General features: G+C 33.0%; 1 protein-coding gene across 3 annotated transcripts in view; it reads right to left on the reverse strand.

Moving 5' to 3' along the window:
* CSMD3 (CUB and Sushi multiple domains 3) overlaps positions 1-16,580 on the reverse strand; it is a 1,184,516-nt gene that overhangs the window by 1,001,716 nt on the left and 166,220 nt on the right. For all 3 annotated transcript variants that reach the window (XM_055314112.1, XM_055314111.1, XM_055314109.1), the window contains exon 3: positions 14,123-14,235. In XM_055314112.1, coding sequence (XP_055170087.1) covers positions 14,123-14,235 — 113 coding nt within the window. The remainder of the gene's footprint in view (positions 1-14,122; positions 14,236-16,580) is intronic.

Consider the following 16,580-nt stretch of genomic DNA (forward strand, 5'->3'; position numbering starts at 1 on the left):
TATCCTAGAAGTTCTTATAATAAGATTTGGATTTGTGGTAATTTAAATATAAAGAATTTCATGCTCCACATCAATGCTTACTCATTATTTCCCCAGATCAAGAGCTAGTGACAGCTACAAAATGAGTTAATGGTAATACCATAGTTGAAGCTGGCATAATAGACTCAGTCATTTTATAATCTGCCCTGTAGAAAATCTTATAATTTAGTGTTTTCAGAAGTCGACAGTTGGAAATGTTTAAGAATTTTATAGTATGCAGAATAGGACTGTTTCCTAATAATAAAAACTGAGACTAACAAGGTGAGTACAGAAACAGCTTCACCTGATTTTTATTTCAAACTTTGAAAAGTTATTGATCTCAATTTTGACCATGTGGCAGAAGGAAAAGAAGAATAGTTTAGTGCAACAAACTTCAACTCCCACAGCAGTCACTAAAATATTGATTTATTGAGAAAGACATGTGGATGAGACAATCTGGAATTCAAGGAAGACATCAGGTTAGAAAATAAGATGAGCAATTATAGTAAGATAATTGCAAAAATGTCACCATTTCAGGACATCTGGGTGGCTCAGTAGTTAAGCATCTGTCTTTTGCTCAGGGCAGGATCCCAGAAGGGAGCCTGCTTCTTCCTCTGCCTATGTCTCTGCCTCTCTCTCCCTGTGTCTCTCATTGTCATGCCCTCATGATCGGATTGTTGGCTTCATTTTGTGACTTTCTTTAGCAAATGCGATGTTAGTAGGCTGAAATCAGGCAGAGCTTGAAAAGGAGCTTCCATTTTCATTTTGACATGTTTGCACCTCTGTGATAGGCATGAGAACATGCCTATAATATGCTGTTAGTAGATGAGAGGCTTGAGCTTTGCCAACTAACCTTAGTTTGGGATAACAGATGTGGACTAGGTTAGCCAACAAGTAGAAACTTGAGTGAGTCCAGCCTAGATCACCAGAGTAACCAAACCAACCTCTTCTGAAGACTGAAGAACATTTATTCTCCATACCCTTGAAGGCTTTCTGATTGTCCCCACAGCAGCAATAGCTAAATGATAGGGGTACTCGGTGTATCTATGCTTCTTTCAAATACACAAATTCAGTAAAATCACAGGATACAAAATCAATGTACAGAAATCTGTTGCATTTCTATACACCAATAATGAAGTAGCAGAAAAAGAAAACAAATTAATACCATTTACTATTACACCAAAAACCATAAGATACCTAGGAATAAACCTTTACCAAAGATGTAAGAGTTCTACTCTGAAAACTACAGAAAACTAATGAAAGAAATTGAAGATGACGCAAAGAAATGGAAAAACATTCCAGACTTACGGACTAGGACAAATATTGTTAAAATGTCCATACTACCCAAAGCAATCTACACATTTAATGAAATCCCTACCAAAATACCACCAGCATTTTTCACAGAGCTAGAATGAACAATCCTAAAATTTGTATGGAACCACAAAAGACCCCAAATAGCCAAAGTAATCTTGAAAAATAAAAGCAAGTCTGGAGACATCACAATTCTGGACTGCAAAAAGCTTTAATCATCAGGACAGTATGGTACTGGCACAAAAATAGACACATAGATCAATGACAGAATAGGAATACCAGAAATGAACCCATAACTATATGGTCAACTTATCTTTGACAAAGCAAGAAAGAATATTCAATGAAGAAAAGACAGTCTCCACAACAAATGGTGTTGGGAAAACCAGCATGCAGAAGAATGAAACTGGACCACTTTCTTACACTATACACAAAAATAATTTCAAAATGGATGAAAGTCTTAAATTTGAGACAGGAAGCCATCAAAATCATAGAGTACACAGGCAACAACCTCTCTGACATTGACCATAGAAATTTCTTACTAGACACATCTCCTGAGGCAAGGGAAACAAATGCAAAAATGAACTAGTAGAACTTCATCAAGATAAAAGGCTTCTGTACAGCAAAGAAAACAATCAACAAAACTAAAAGGTAACCTGCAGAATGGGAGAAGATACTCACAAACAACATATCAGATAAAGGGCTAGTATACAAAATTAATAAAGAATTTATCAAATTCTACCCCTGCTCGGAGTCTCTCTCTTGCTCTCTCTCAAATAAATAAAATTCTTAAAAAAAACTACAATGAGATATCATATCAGACCTGTCAGAATGGCTAAAATCAACAACACAGGAAACCACAGATATTGGGGAGGATGTAGGGTAAGGGGAACCCATTTACACTGTTGGTGGGAATGCAAACTGATGCAACCAGTCTGGAAAACAGTATGGAGGTTCCACAAAAAGTTAAAAATACAACTACCTTATGATCTAGCAATTGCACTACTAGATATTTAGTAAAAAAATACAAAAATACTGACTTGAAGGGACACATGCACCTCAATGTTTATGGTAGCATTATTAACAATAACCAAATTATGTAAAGAGCCCAAATGCCCATCAACTGATGAATGGAGAAAGAAGCATTGTGTGTGAAACTACACACAGATAAATCTGCTTTAAAATTACAGAAAAATAAAGAAACAACATTTCCAAAAATTGATGAAATGAGAGTTCTCATTTGCTTTATAAGAAGGCAGTGTACTATCCAATATAAGTCAAAATATACTATCTATGATTTCATATCTCACATCCTTCTCTAACTCATAATGAAAAGAAATTCAAATAGATAAATTATATCTTCTTACATTAAAAAACTAATATCTGAAAGATTTCATTTGATAGATTTCTCATATGAACATATATTGTGTTTCATTGCCTTTACTTTATTTCCTATTTCTTCATGGCTAATAAGGTCAAGAAATTTTTTTTTTTGCTATTTTTCCCTATCCACAAGCCAAAATTATTTCTAAGCATAAGATTAATGTTAATGATAAATTTATATTAGTCTTTTATTCACATGCTCTCAAAATTTTTAGCTTTTTGTCAAATTTTTAATTTATAACCTTTACAAATTTTATATCAGAGATGTGTTTATATACACCGTATATAATATATATATATATATATATTGTGAATTTTAAATCCCCATTTCCATTTGCCTTTTAATATAAGGATGACTTCTAAAATTTACTATTATATTCAGCAGCTTTCACATTTTATTTAGTGTAATCTATCAATCTTTTCCTTAGTGACATATTTTCATTTTAGCTTTTGTTAGAAAGCTTTCCTGTCCCATAAGCTGACAATATCCTGCTGTAATTCTTCATGGACTTTACATTTTCACTTTTAAAATTTAATCACTCACAGTCATCTGAAATTTATGTTGTAGTACCTGTGTTAGGAAATGCTGAGTGAAGTAAGTCAATCGGAGAAGGACAAACAGTGTATGTTCTCATTCATTTGGGGAATATGAATAATAGTGAAGGGGAATATAAGGGAAGGGAGAAGAAATGTGTGGGAGATATCAGAAAGGGACACAGAACATAAAGACTTCTAACTCTGGGAAATGAATTAGGGGTGGTGGAAGGGGAGGAGGGCGGGGGGTGGGGGTGAATGGGTGGCGGGCACGGAGGGGGACACTTGACGGGATGAGCACTGGGTGTTATTCTGTATGTTGGTAAATTGAACACCAATAAAAATTAATTTAAAAAAAAAAGGAAATCAAATCAATTCATCATATAAACTCCTACTGCTCTGACATAAAACAAGCAAACAAAAGTACAAAAAGACAAATGAGAGACTGATTATACAAATAAATATAGACAGAGAAATCCTAAAGAAATTATGATTAAATAGGTATAACTTATACTATAGAAAGATAATTCAGCAAATATCCTTAAGTATAAAAGATAGGGAAGAAAAGGAAAGAAATACTACTCATTAGTTTCAGATGATATTTCCAAATTTTCCGAAAGTATACATAGACTATTAATTAAATGCTTATTAAATGCTTTCTAAAATAATACTAAATATGAGAAATACACATTTGGAGTTTTTAGATAGCATCTACCTTTTTGAAGTATCTTTATAAAATAATTCTTTTTTAAAAAAGATTTTATTTATTTAATTGAAATAGAAATAGAAAGGGAACACAAGCATAGGAAAGGGTAGAGGGAAAGGAAGACACAGACTCCCTGCTGAGTAGGGAGTCCAATGCAGCTTGATCCCAGGATGCTGGGATCATGACCTGAGCGAAAGGCTTAACCAACAGAACCACCCAGGCGCCCTATAAAATGATTCTTAAAAATATCTTTTATTTGGCATTTTAGGGGGGACGCCTGGGTGGCTCAGTGGCTGAGCATCTGCCTTTGTCTCAGGTTGTGATCCTGGAGTCCCGGGATCAAGTCCCCCATCGGGCTCCCCGCGGCGAGCCTGCTTCTCCCTTGGCCTATGTCTCTGCCTCTCTCTGTGTGTTTCTCATAAATAAATAAAATATCTTTTAAAAATGTATCTGGCATTTTAAGAGGTGATTGAAGTTGATCTAAGATTCGCGGAATCCAGCTACTGCAGTGATAGAACACGTGATACACACGTACTGGGAAACAATTTCCCTTATGCTTCTCAAGTTTTCCATGTCTTGTAAGCAGATGTGCTGATTGTTCAGCAGCAATATGAGAATAATCATGCCCCTCCAGAGCAAAGGGCCTTATGCTCTATCTACTGTAAAACATCTCAGTTTCATAAGGGCGGAGTTCATCTCCTATAGCTCAACCCGCTGTGTATGGGGCATCATCTGGCCCTCTTCTCATTGTCCTGTGAGAATTGAGGCTCTGGGAACCTGAGCAATTGCTGATACCTGGCTATTTATATTGTTAAAGGTAATAAAGTCCTTGTCCCTGACTTGAAGTTTTGTGTCTTCTGTCAGCATCCAAGAAACTGTGCCAGGCTGATTTGTTAACTTTTGAGTTGGGCAAAATCTCAGAACCTTCACACTTCTTGACAATATATAGATTTTGAACTATTAACTTTTTACAGATGGGTCAATAGTTTCTATTACTCCTTTGTTACTCAAAGAAAATATTATATTATCAAAATGACCAAAACAACACTGTGCTACAGTTTAACACATACTGCTACCTTCAGTTCTATGCATCATCTTTTCTAGCCACCATATCTGTACAAAAACATTTTTCTTTGCTCTGAGGTCCTTATAATTATCCATAAAGTTCTTTTGAAATTTTGTTTAAGCACTTGCTTAAAGGATTGTATTGATAAAATCAGTATTATCTAATTAGTTTCTGCACAAGACTTGGCATTCTTCCATTGTGCTGTCTCTTCAAGTCAATGGGAATGACTGCCTACTCATGCTCCAGTTCTGTCTAGCACTGATGTGTTTAGTTCCGAGTTGCAACTTTTGAGTGAATTACTTCTCTTAGCCTCTATCAGAGTTTTGACCTTTGTCAGTGAAAGAGAACTGTGTGTCTGTGCAGATATGTAAAAATTATCATTTCTTTCTTTGGTTCAAATAAACAATGGATTATTATTCCATTAGCTCTTTGATTCTAGGAAAACTTAGATCAGGATGGCACTGCATAATTTTTTGAGCCCAAATAACACTTGAATAAACTGTCACTTCCATTTTCTTATTTGAACTACTTTCTAAGAAAGACAAAACAAATACCAGGATACAGTGTTCCTTTGGAGAAGATGGAAATTCAGAGTTTATATGTTATGATCAAGCATTATAATGTAAATGGATATATAGATATATAATACATGTATAATATTGACTGTATATTAATATTATGTATTCACTATTATAGCAATGTTATGTCAATATATAATTTCAAGTTTATTGAGACACCTGGGTGGCTCAGTGTTTGAGCATCTGCCTTTGGCTCAGATCATGATCCCGGGTCCTGGGATCAAGTGCCACATCAGGCTCCCCACAGGGAGGCTGCTTCTTCCTCTGCCTGTGTCTCTACCTATCTCTTTGTCTCTCAAGAATAAGTAAACAAAATCTTAAAAAAAGAAAAATTATATAATTTTATTAGAATATTGAATACATTTTGTAAACTATATTTTCTTGTGTGGTATGGGAAAAATAAAAAATCCATCTTAAAACTGAAAGTTATGGGGGATCCCTGGGTGGCGCAGCGGTTTGGCGCCTGCCTTTGGCCCAGGGCGCGATCCTGGAGACCTGGGATCGAGTCCCACGTCGGGCTCCCGGTGCAAGGAGCCTGCTTCTCCCTCTCCCTCTGCCTATGTCTCTGCCTCTCTCTCTCTCTGTGACTATCATTAATAAAAATAAAAAAATAAAATTAAAAAAAACTGAGAGTTAGGTAACAAGTAATGAAAACGAAGTTTTATAGCAATTATTTCCCTATTCAGAAATATAATTTTATCTTATACAGTATGCATACTCCTTAAATCAAAATGATTGATGCTGTTTATTATTCTTATTACATATTTGCATTTTATTTTATGTATGTTTTCTTTTTTGTGGTATTAGATGATACCTGTCAAAGGGCACAACTATTTTTATAAGTAAGAACTCATTTCATATTTAATGTTCTGTGATATTTCATCATTCTCATAGTCAAATAATCAAATTATATTTTTCTAACTTACTACATTTTAGTAGGAGGAATCAAGATAAACTAATTTCTTAACCAAGCTTATTAGCATATTTTCTTGTAAGCTATTAATTATAACAATTTATCACAATGCATGGTCTTTGAATGTATAAAACATACAAAGAAATCTTTGACTTATAACTAGAATCTTAAATTATCACTGTCTCAAATTCCATTGTAACACACATATCAAAGTGATAAATTATAGCAATTGACAGAAACAACACGTTTAGCAATACATATAAAAGAAGGAAATTCAATGTGAAATGAGATTACAAAATTTAATAATTCTATTTCTGTAGAATAAAATACAATTTTCAACATTATCCTATTTTTTCCACATGAGTCACAAAGATTAAATAGGTCATATATCACTGGTTTTAGCAATTTTTCATTTTCATCTTGATTTTATACCATATGAGCAATTTTATATTTTTAAAAATGCTTCATAAAGAAACTACTTCAAGTAAATAAAGATTTTTAAGCAAAAAATATGCACAAAAGGAAAATAAGTTTACATCTCATTTATGGTTATTCTCAAATAAAAGGCCCCAAATTTCACTTAAAACTTATTTATTTAAGGTAAATATCAATGGCTATCACGCATTCTAAGTGGTTAAACATAACCTATATCTGTCTTTTAAGACATTGGCATTTTAATTCTTGGAAAGTGGGAGATGTATTAAATCTTGCCTCATAACTGATGAAATTATTAGATATCTATATATCAGTTGAGTTCAACAAGCATGTATTAAGTGCTTTCCATGTGCCATGTTTGCAAAACAAATAAAACAAATTCAAAACCCTAAGGATGCTCATAGCCTATGTGAGCAAAAACATATGAAACAGTAAGATACCTATTGTTACAGGGTATGTACATATCTAAGCACATAGAAAAAGATCATTGAGCATTTTGGACTCAATCCTGGATTCCATAAATGACTTTCTGTAAAGGATTAAGGCCTGTACAAAATTTGGAAAAGTAAGAAATGAATGGGCCAATGAGTTGTGTACAGGGTGTTCAGAACAGAAAAGACAGAGATATATGATAGAATAGTTTAAATAGCATAGTATAGGTAGAAATTTAATACACATTTATGTGATTATTTCATGAATTAAGGTAATAGGAGAGAAATAAAACTGGGTAGCTGACTATGGAGTTGCATATCTACACTGGGCAGAAATGAGAAATATTTAAATGTCTGAAAGTATTCATGAATTGATAGTATTGTTGAAGTTCTGTTGTGAGTACAGTGAAAGTGATCTATATCTTCCTGAATAGTAGACATAAAACAACTCAAAAATTAATACATTCTTGTTTATACCCACCCACATACTTATACCACTGAGTCATTCAAATCCATTCTGAAAATGATATTTATGGAGAAGACTGATTTGTGTCATTCTCTGGCTTGGGATTTTGAACACTCCAAACTGTTTAAAGGGGGGAAAAGACAATACTGACTTGGCTAGAAGGTCACTTTGGGATTAGGAGATTTCTCTATCTAAGTAGGCTGACTCTATGAAACCTCAAAGGCAAAAGATTTGAATTTGAGCAAGAGGAAAAATTGTCTTTACATGTATGACATCTGTGTTTTTTTAATATAATATCTTTCTTTTATTCTTAAAAGAATTTAAGGTAATGACCCATTAACTTCTTTTATGAACCTAACTTAACTTTATTGCTAGCAAACTGTTTAATATATTTAATTTTATTACATAAATTTCTCTTGCTACAATTCAACTGTCTTGCCAGAAGGATAATTAACTTGATCCTAAATTGTAAGCTGTTCATTAAATTTCATGGTACTGCAGGTTAAATTTTTAAAGCTTAGGAATTTAAAATAACCCCTAAAATTAAAAATCACTAAATTCATTTGATGTTCTCAAAAACAAACTTTTAATAAATATGTGTGACAGCTAAATAGAATAATAGAAAAAAATAAATAAATAGAATAATAGTAAGTACTATAAAATTCATTTCTATGTCAAGTATTTTAAAAGGACAAAGAGTATGTAGGTGAGACATAGTATATGTAAAAATACATTTCAGCTTTTATGTTTCATATTGTCTTACCACACAGGGTTCTCAGTAATTTTTATTTTTACAATACTCTTTTATACTGAACTCTATAATCCTATTCATTCAACTGTAAATGGAACTATAGTTTATAGTTAGATATAAAATAGGTCTTCAAAATATACATGGTTTATATTTGTAGGGCACTTAAACATATTTGTACATTAATGTTAATTTTTTGTTAAATTCTTGCTCATTACATTTTTTCATATAATTTTCTAGGTTGGGAAAATCCATGTGAAATATTTAGCACTGTGATTGGCACGAAAAGATCACTGTGAATGTTACCCAGTGACAGTAGTGCTATTAGCCAAATTTTTGTTTTTGAATTAAAATGTGAAAATTATTTAACAGTATATTTTCTAAAGGTAAAAGTTTTAATCCTATAATTCCTAAATTACTTAGCCATACACATCAATAATCATTAAGGCATAAGAACTACCTTGTGTTTGAAGTGAGTTTTCAAGACTATAATTTTTAAATCTGTTTCTAATCATTGAATTGGTTCACTGATACATGCTGAAGTTATTCATTGGGATTCTTACAGACATTAGAGTAACCACTTGCTATAATATATATAATAATATTTAGTATGTGCATAATCCACTATATACTTTCATTATATTACTTTGTTTCCACAATAAATGATTCCAAAGTAGTCAAACATTCCATGTCATATAACTATATGCTCTTTTACCTATAAAAACTGATTATGCATCTTTAAGTAAAATGTAAAAGAATTCTATTATACGAAAAACTTTTAGCAGAAACTGGACTACATTTCAAATTCTGTTTGACAGATTTAGAAAAGGCCTATGTGCATCTCTCACTATGTGCTCCATAGAACGCAGATCTTACCAGATTTATCTCTATCACATTTTAAAAAAAGGTTAATAGACGATGCAACCTAGTATACATTAGTGTTTCTTGAATTTACTGTTTCAAAGAACAGTATTTTAGTCATTTGTTTTTATTAATATTTTAAAAAATGAAACCAAAATTCTGTAAAAAATCAAACCTCGGGAAATAGTGACCAGATATTGAGGTATATGGTAGACAGTAATGAGCAAAGATAAAGATAAATACAGCTAGATATTAATGGGAACATTTTCCACAGAAATTTAACAACTCACAGCTTTGACTTTAAGGAGATTAAAAGAAAAGTATTTCCAGTAAATGATTAAGAGCTCTTAAACTCGATCATTATTTATGAAACACATCCTCCACAGTTTTAAGTTAAATGGGCTGAAGCAGGGCAATAGAAGTTTATAAGAATGGAGTTCTGTGAAGATCAAAGACTGACTTACATTTATTAATTATTTTCTTTCTATATTGGATTTACAATTGTAATTGCAACACATGTTCTAGGACTCCACTCCAAAGTCTAATTCAGAATATATAACTGGGGCCAAGAATTCTATATTTTACATTTTAACAAATTCTCCATAGGATTCTGATGCATGTGGTCCAGTGTTGGCAAACTGAGAAACACAGATAGATGCACAAATATTACTAATAAATAGAGATCTCATAAATTCTAATACATAAGGACAAGATCTTAGGACACTTTAAAAAATTAAGATGAAAGGTACAGCAAAAGGGATATAGTCAGTGGTATTGTAATAGGGGTTGCATGGTGACAGATGGTAGCTATGCCTGTGATGAATATAGCACAACCTATAGACTTGTTGGATCACTATGTTGTACACCCGAAACTAACAATGTTTATCAACCATACTTCAATTTTTTAAAAAAAATCACTATTAAATGATTATATAGAGGAAATGGAATGAAAATAAATGAGATTCAGATATTAGAATCATCTGGGAAAAAATCATGCAGGTATAAATTTAGAGATGTCCAGATTAGTAGATGAATTTTATCATAGACAAAATAGAATCTGGAGTTGTAGTTTGAGCTAATTGGATCCAAAATGTAGGGATGTGGAGAATGAGCTTTGAAATTTCAAACTAAATTTTCCAGACTTCACAATACAATAGTCTAGCCTTACCTGCAGTTTTGCTTTCCTCTGCTTCAGTTACCTGGAGTCAATTCTGGTCCTAAGCAGATTATTCTACTTCTGTGACACCTGGGCGGTTTAGTGGTTATTTGTCTGCCTTTGGCTCAGGGTGTAATCCCAGAATCTGGGATGGGGTCCTGCATCAGACTCCCTGTGAGGAGCCTGCTTCTCCCTCTGGCTTTGTCCCTGTCTCTCTCTCTCGCTCTCTCTCTCTCTCTCTCATTCTCTCTGTCTCTCGTGAATATTCTACTTCTGATGAATCATCAGGCTAACTCTACATCAGAGTGACTGCATCATTCACCTCACTTCATCTCCTTACATAGGCATTTTATCATCTCACATCATCACAAGCAGCATAAGTAAAGAATATTTTGAGAGAGAGCAAGAGAAAGACCACGTTCGCAAAACTTTTGTTACAATAATTATTATAATGATTCATTTTATTATTGTTGCTAATGTCTTACTATGCCTAATTTTTTGTAAGATTTATTTACTTTTCTCTAGAGAGAGTGTGTGTGAGAAGGAGAAAGGGGCAGAGGGAGAAGGAGAGAGAATCCTCAGGTAGACTACCATTGAGCTCAGAGCCCTTCAGAGGCCAAGATCAATCTCACTACCTGAGATTGTTACCTGAGCTGAAATCAAGAGTCACATGCTTAACCAGCTGTGCCATCCAGGCCCCCTGCTATACTTAATTTAAACTAAACTTTAACAAAGGTATATATGTAAAGAGGAAATAAGTATATATAGAGTTTGGTACTATCCACATATAGGCATCCTCTGTGGAACCGGGAACACATCTCCTGTGGTTAAGAGGGGACTGCTATACACCAGCTAGCCTTGACAGTATCATTGACCATCTTCCCCCACCCCCACCACCAAATATCTCTGGAACCAGTGAATATGTCATGGGACATGGCAAAAAGAACCTTGTAAATATGATTAAGCATAAGGAATTTTACAGAGGGAGATTAGACATGCTTACCCAGGTGGACCCAATTTAATCATACAGGCTCTTAAAGACAAGAAATTTCTCTACTTAAAGTCGGAGATGAGGGATGCCTGGGTGGCTAGATGAGCGTCTGTCTTCAGCTCAGGACGTGGTTCCAGGATCACAATACTGAGTCCTACATCGGGCTCCTTGTGGGGAGCCTGCTTGTCCCTCTGCCTCTGTCTCTGCCTATTTCTCTGTCTCCCATGAATGAATGAATGAATGAATGAATGAATGAATGAATTAATAAATAAATAAATAAATAAATAAATAAATAAATAAATAAAATCTTAAAGAAAAAGAGATGTGTGGTGGATGACTTCAGATGGAGAAGTCAGAATATTTCAGAAAAATTTTGAGTATGAGAAGGATGCAGTGTACCACTTGCTGGCTCTCAGACATAGGGCCCAAGTTCAGGGAAGAGAGAGGCTTTCAGGGGCTATGGTACTAGTAACTCCCCAGAGCCATCAGATACGAGCCCAACCAGCTGACATTTTTATTTCAGCCTTGTGAGACCCTGAACAGAGAAACTGGCAGAGACCACCAGGGCTCCTCAGTTCCAGAACTGTGAGTTAATATATTTATGTCTTAAGAGCAAAATTTGTGTTCATTTCTTACAGTAGCAATAGAAAACACACAGTAGAGGGTACCATCACAAATCAATGCTTGAAGATGTTCTGTAACATGAATACCAATCCTTCAATGCTATGTGGATGCCTAATACCTTATATTTTAAGTCAGGACCTCCAAAACATACGTTTAAATGTCATGGAGATAAATGAATCCATTTTTGCAGAAAAGACAGAAATTTAATGTTGTATGTGTAGAAAGAATGGAGAGCTTTGAAAATATTTTTGAGTATATTTCATGAAACTTGACAGTCAAAACAGAAAACATGGCAACATCCTAACTCATCTTCCAAGTTACTGCATTTTCAGTGTACTTAGTACTTATTGAAAGAATAAAGTAACCTAAAATATATATTTATGCTTTGATGAACATAGTACAGGTTTTCTATTAAGGAGCTTTTAATAGAAAATTATTGTATTACTAACTCCTTCCATATTGCCAAAATTACATTTGAAATTAAACCTTTGTGTTTTTAGTGTTTTGAACTATGAATTAAGTTGCCAAGATAAAAATACTCAACTATTGTGAAAGCACCTTAGAAAAATAATGATTATTACTAGCACAATGGAGGAAAACAAATTTTACAATGTAGCAAGATAGTTCAGAAATATATAGTAGGTAGAAAATAGTGCTAAAAACTGCTATGATGTGTCATTATTTAGGATATAAAAAAGAGAAAATATTTTTACTCAATTGCTTGTTAGAGGATTTTATTTTTTCTGGTGAGAAAGATAGCACTAAGATGAAATGTTTGCTTTAAAACTTTCCCCACATGCAAACTGTTAACCTTTATACCAAAGCAATTCTACTTTACATATGCTTTCCAGTGTGGTCTTTAAACATATATTATTTTGAATTATCATGTGCTTTAGAATGTAACCACCCTTGCGACTGTATCTGTACCTGTATCTGTGTGTCTTGTTACAAGGTTTAGATCTGGTGCGATGCATTCTAGTAATATGGTCGTGGAGAAGTGAGTTGAAATCTGATATGCTACTCCTATAGGTAGAGAGGGATTCTTCCCTAAATGAGATGCAACTTTAATGTTAAATCACATAGAGGAAAAATTACAAGTCCACAACCTCCATCTGAAACCTTCAGGAATAGAGTATTTTTACCAGCAGAATTTTTCACATTTTAAAAAAGGAATACAGGCAGATTCTGTACATTTTTAACACCATCAGCAGAGCCTGTGGTAAACTAAATTATCAAACAATATTTGTATAACAAAACATAAGTATCCACACTATGTGGGATAAATAAAGGTTATTAGTGGCCTCCAATTAGTTCAGGCCAGATTTTGATGCCAAATTAGTTTGTTCCGACTTCCAGATAAAACTTTTAATTTCAAGAGTTTCTTAGTTTCCTTCTATGTAGTTTTAGGGATTATGGATCTGTGGGACTAGAAAGACTGGCTTAGAATGGAAGATGTGAACTCTTGTCTCTTAATAGACCTTTCCTCTTGACTAGCACAGAAAACAGAGTACCAGTTTATTTTCTAGCAGAGAGGCAAAGCACAGAGGAAAATAGGGTGGGGTCTGTGATGTCTAAATCTTGAATCAGACCTACTTTCCTGCTACTTGCATTTTGTTCACGTTTGTTAATGTCTAATCCCATAATGGTTTCATGGTCTTATCTCCTAAGAAGACTTAAGGGAAAGATATTCCTCTATTCACGTACACTGCAATGAAACATTAAAGCCCACTAACTCTAGCATTTTGTTATCTATTAATAATTAAGAGGGTGACTCTTAGGAAAGGATTTGAGATAGCAGGATGAACTGCATTTTCCCGGTGATTCTTCTTCCATTTCCACCATAGAGAATTTTGGTTTGGCTCTATTAAACTGGACACCGGTCTTTTTATATTTCCATCACTTACCTTCATAATATACTTTAAACCCGTGAGCGCTAACTGCAAAGTCGCTGGTCAAACGTAGTGAGAACACAGATTTGGTACTTGTCACTGGCGGTGGCAGATGGAATCCTGTTAACCTAAAAACATATATGGAATTAATTGTTAGTGTTATAGACATTTTACCTAACAAATTTGAAAGAGAATTAAAAGTCATTTTATCAAATCCCCAAACTTTGTATAAGTAGGTGTGTATATTTGTGCATTAGGATTTATAAATGAATTTATAACGTTGATTGAAAGTCACTCATCAAAAACAATTACTGTAGGCATATATAAATATAAGGTTATTTACATATATTAATATGCATAACTATCATATCTATTACATATATCATCTCTGTGAAAATACTAATTTAAACTTTGGGAAATGAACTGTAGAGTATGTGTTTTTAGCTATCTTTTGCTCTTGATTTTAACAACTGAATATTCAGAAGACATTTCTGCCAAATTGTTTTCCTGATAGTTTAGAATATATATATATGCAGTAGGAAGTATTTATTGAAATTTAATATTAAAGGAAGAGATATGATCTAAATATGAAATCTTGAAACTGAAAAGTCTACAAAGAATAAGAGATTTTGTTTTATCAGATTCCAAACTTTTATAAGTTCTATTAAATTTAATAGTTGTAGATTACGTTTTGGTTATACTGCAATTTTTAAATATTCTATTTATTTATTTGAAAGAGAAAAATCAGAGATAGAGAAAGCCCACGTCTAGGGTGAGGGGAAAAGGAAGAAGCCAACTCCTGGTTGAACAGGAAACCAGTTGCTGGGCTCCAGTCTTGTGATCTAGGATCATGACCTGAGGGGAAGGCAGAAACTTAATTACTGAGCCAACCAGGTGTCCCTATATTGCATATTTTTATAAAACAAGTATTTTCTGATATTTTAGCCATAATTTATTACTTTTTATGCTAATAACTTAGTAAGTATAGTTACAAGATGGTTCATATAATTAATTTACAATTGATACTTTCTCTAAACCAGAAAAGAGAAATTTAAATTTTAAAAATGCACACAAGATATAATTTTCCTAAAACTAATGAAAATATGTAATTTTTAATTTTTCTATGAATTGCCTTTTATGTTACTTATTTTCTCATTTTTCTCATCAATATGAGAATAAGAATTAGTATTTTTTGCAGTGGAATTGAGACTATTTTTTATATACGTTCTATTTTTGCTCAACATTGTATGTATAGGATTAATGTACATTGAAATTACCATATATTTCATTGCCAGATAGCAATAATTTTTATTTGTCTCAGGTGTATTTATACTCTAAAAATTAAGAACCCCAAAAAGATTTTGTGGGCTAGATTTATCAACATTTGCCCCATTTAAATTAAAACAGAAAAACTTTACATGTGTATTTATCACTTTAAAAATAACCAGATAAGCATACTGCAGGTTGCATAAATCATATTTTAATTCAAAATAATTTTCTTTTCCAAAAAAAATGAATAGAATGTATTGTATTCTGTTTTTGGAAATCTATTTAATATCTGGCCTATTAGCAGAAATCAGTTGGACTCTTTTATATACTTCTTTATTCAATATTTTGTAATATGTTATTTTGGTTGATGGGTATAAAGAACTCTCACCTTACTTACATATGTAGTTGGAAAAGGGAAGAGAATTCTAAAAGCTTTTGCAGATAAGTACTCTTCTTTGATACTACACAAAACTTTACAAGTTAGTTGCAATGTTGAATTCAAACCATATCAAGTAGTTTTTATACTCTGTAGCATTAAAATTCATTACTTCCCCTTGTTCTTATAATGGGTTCTTTTTACCATGCATTTTTTAGCATGTAAGTAATTTGGAATATATTGGCTCACTGAGTTAGATCTTCCAAATGTTGATACACTTTATTATAAAGTATCAAAAAATCACATTTATTTTTATTGCTACTAATCTCATTAGAAAAATATTTAAACTTACAGAAGCTTTAAAAGTTACAGTAATGGATTAAAGTTCTACAAAATTCTAATTTTTGCTTGTAAATTCAGATTTCATCATAGATAATATTTCCTGTCAGTTATTTTCCCTTGAAGTAACAATTCATGGTCAGTGTGTGTGTGTCTGAGTGTGTGTGTGTGTGTGTGTGTGTGTGTGTGCCTGTGTTGGAAAAAATATATACCAAATACCCAAATGTGACTATAGTTTATGTCAGTCGCTTTAGTAAAAAGAATGTTTGATGAAAAAGTGGCCAGTTCAGGTGACAACTCAATCATACAACTGTTTTTGCTTGAACAACCATCATATTTTGGTAAGCATAGAAAAGATTGTTTTGTTTTGCTTGCATACTTTTCATTTTGTTACACAGGTCATTAAAAAGAGGGGCTTTACAAGGTAGACATTTAATGAAATAACTATAGCTTCAACAGGAATATTCTTAAGTACAATGGACTTTTTTT

This window comes from Nyctereutes procyonoides, unplaced genomic scaffold (assembly GCF_905146905.1).
Source record: "Nyctereutes procyonoides isolate TBG_1078 unplaced genomic scaffold, NYPRO_anot_genome, whole genome shotgun sequence".
Classification (NCBI taxonomy): Eukaryota; Metazoa; Chordata; class Mammalia; order Carnivora; family Canidae; genus Nyctereutes; species Nyctereutes procyonoides.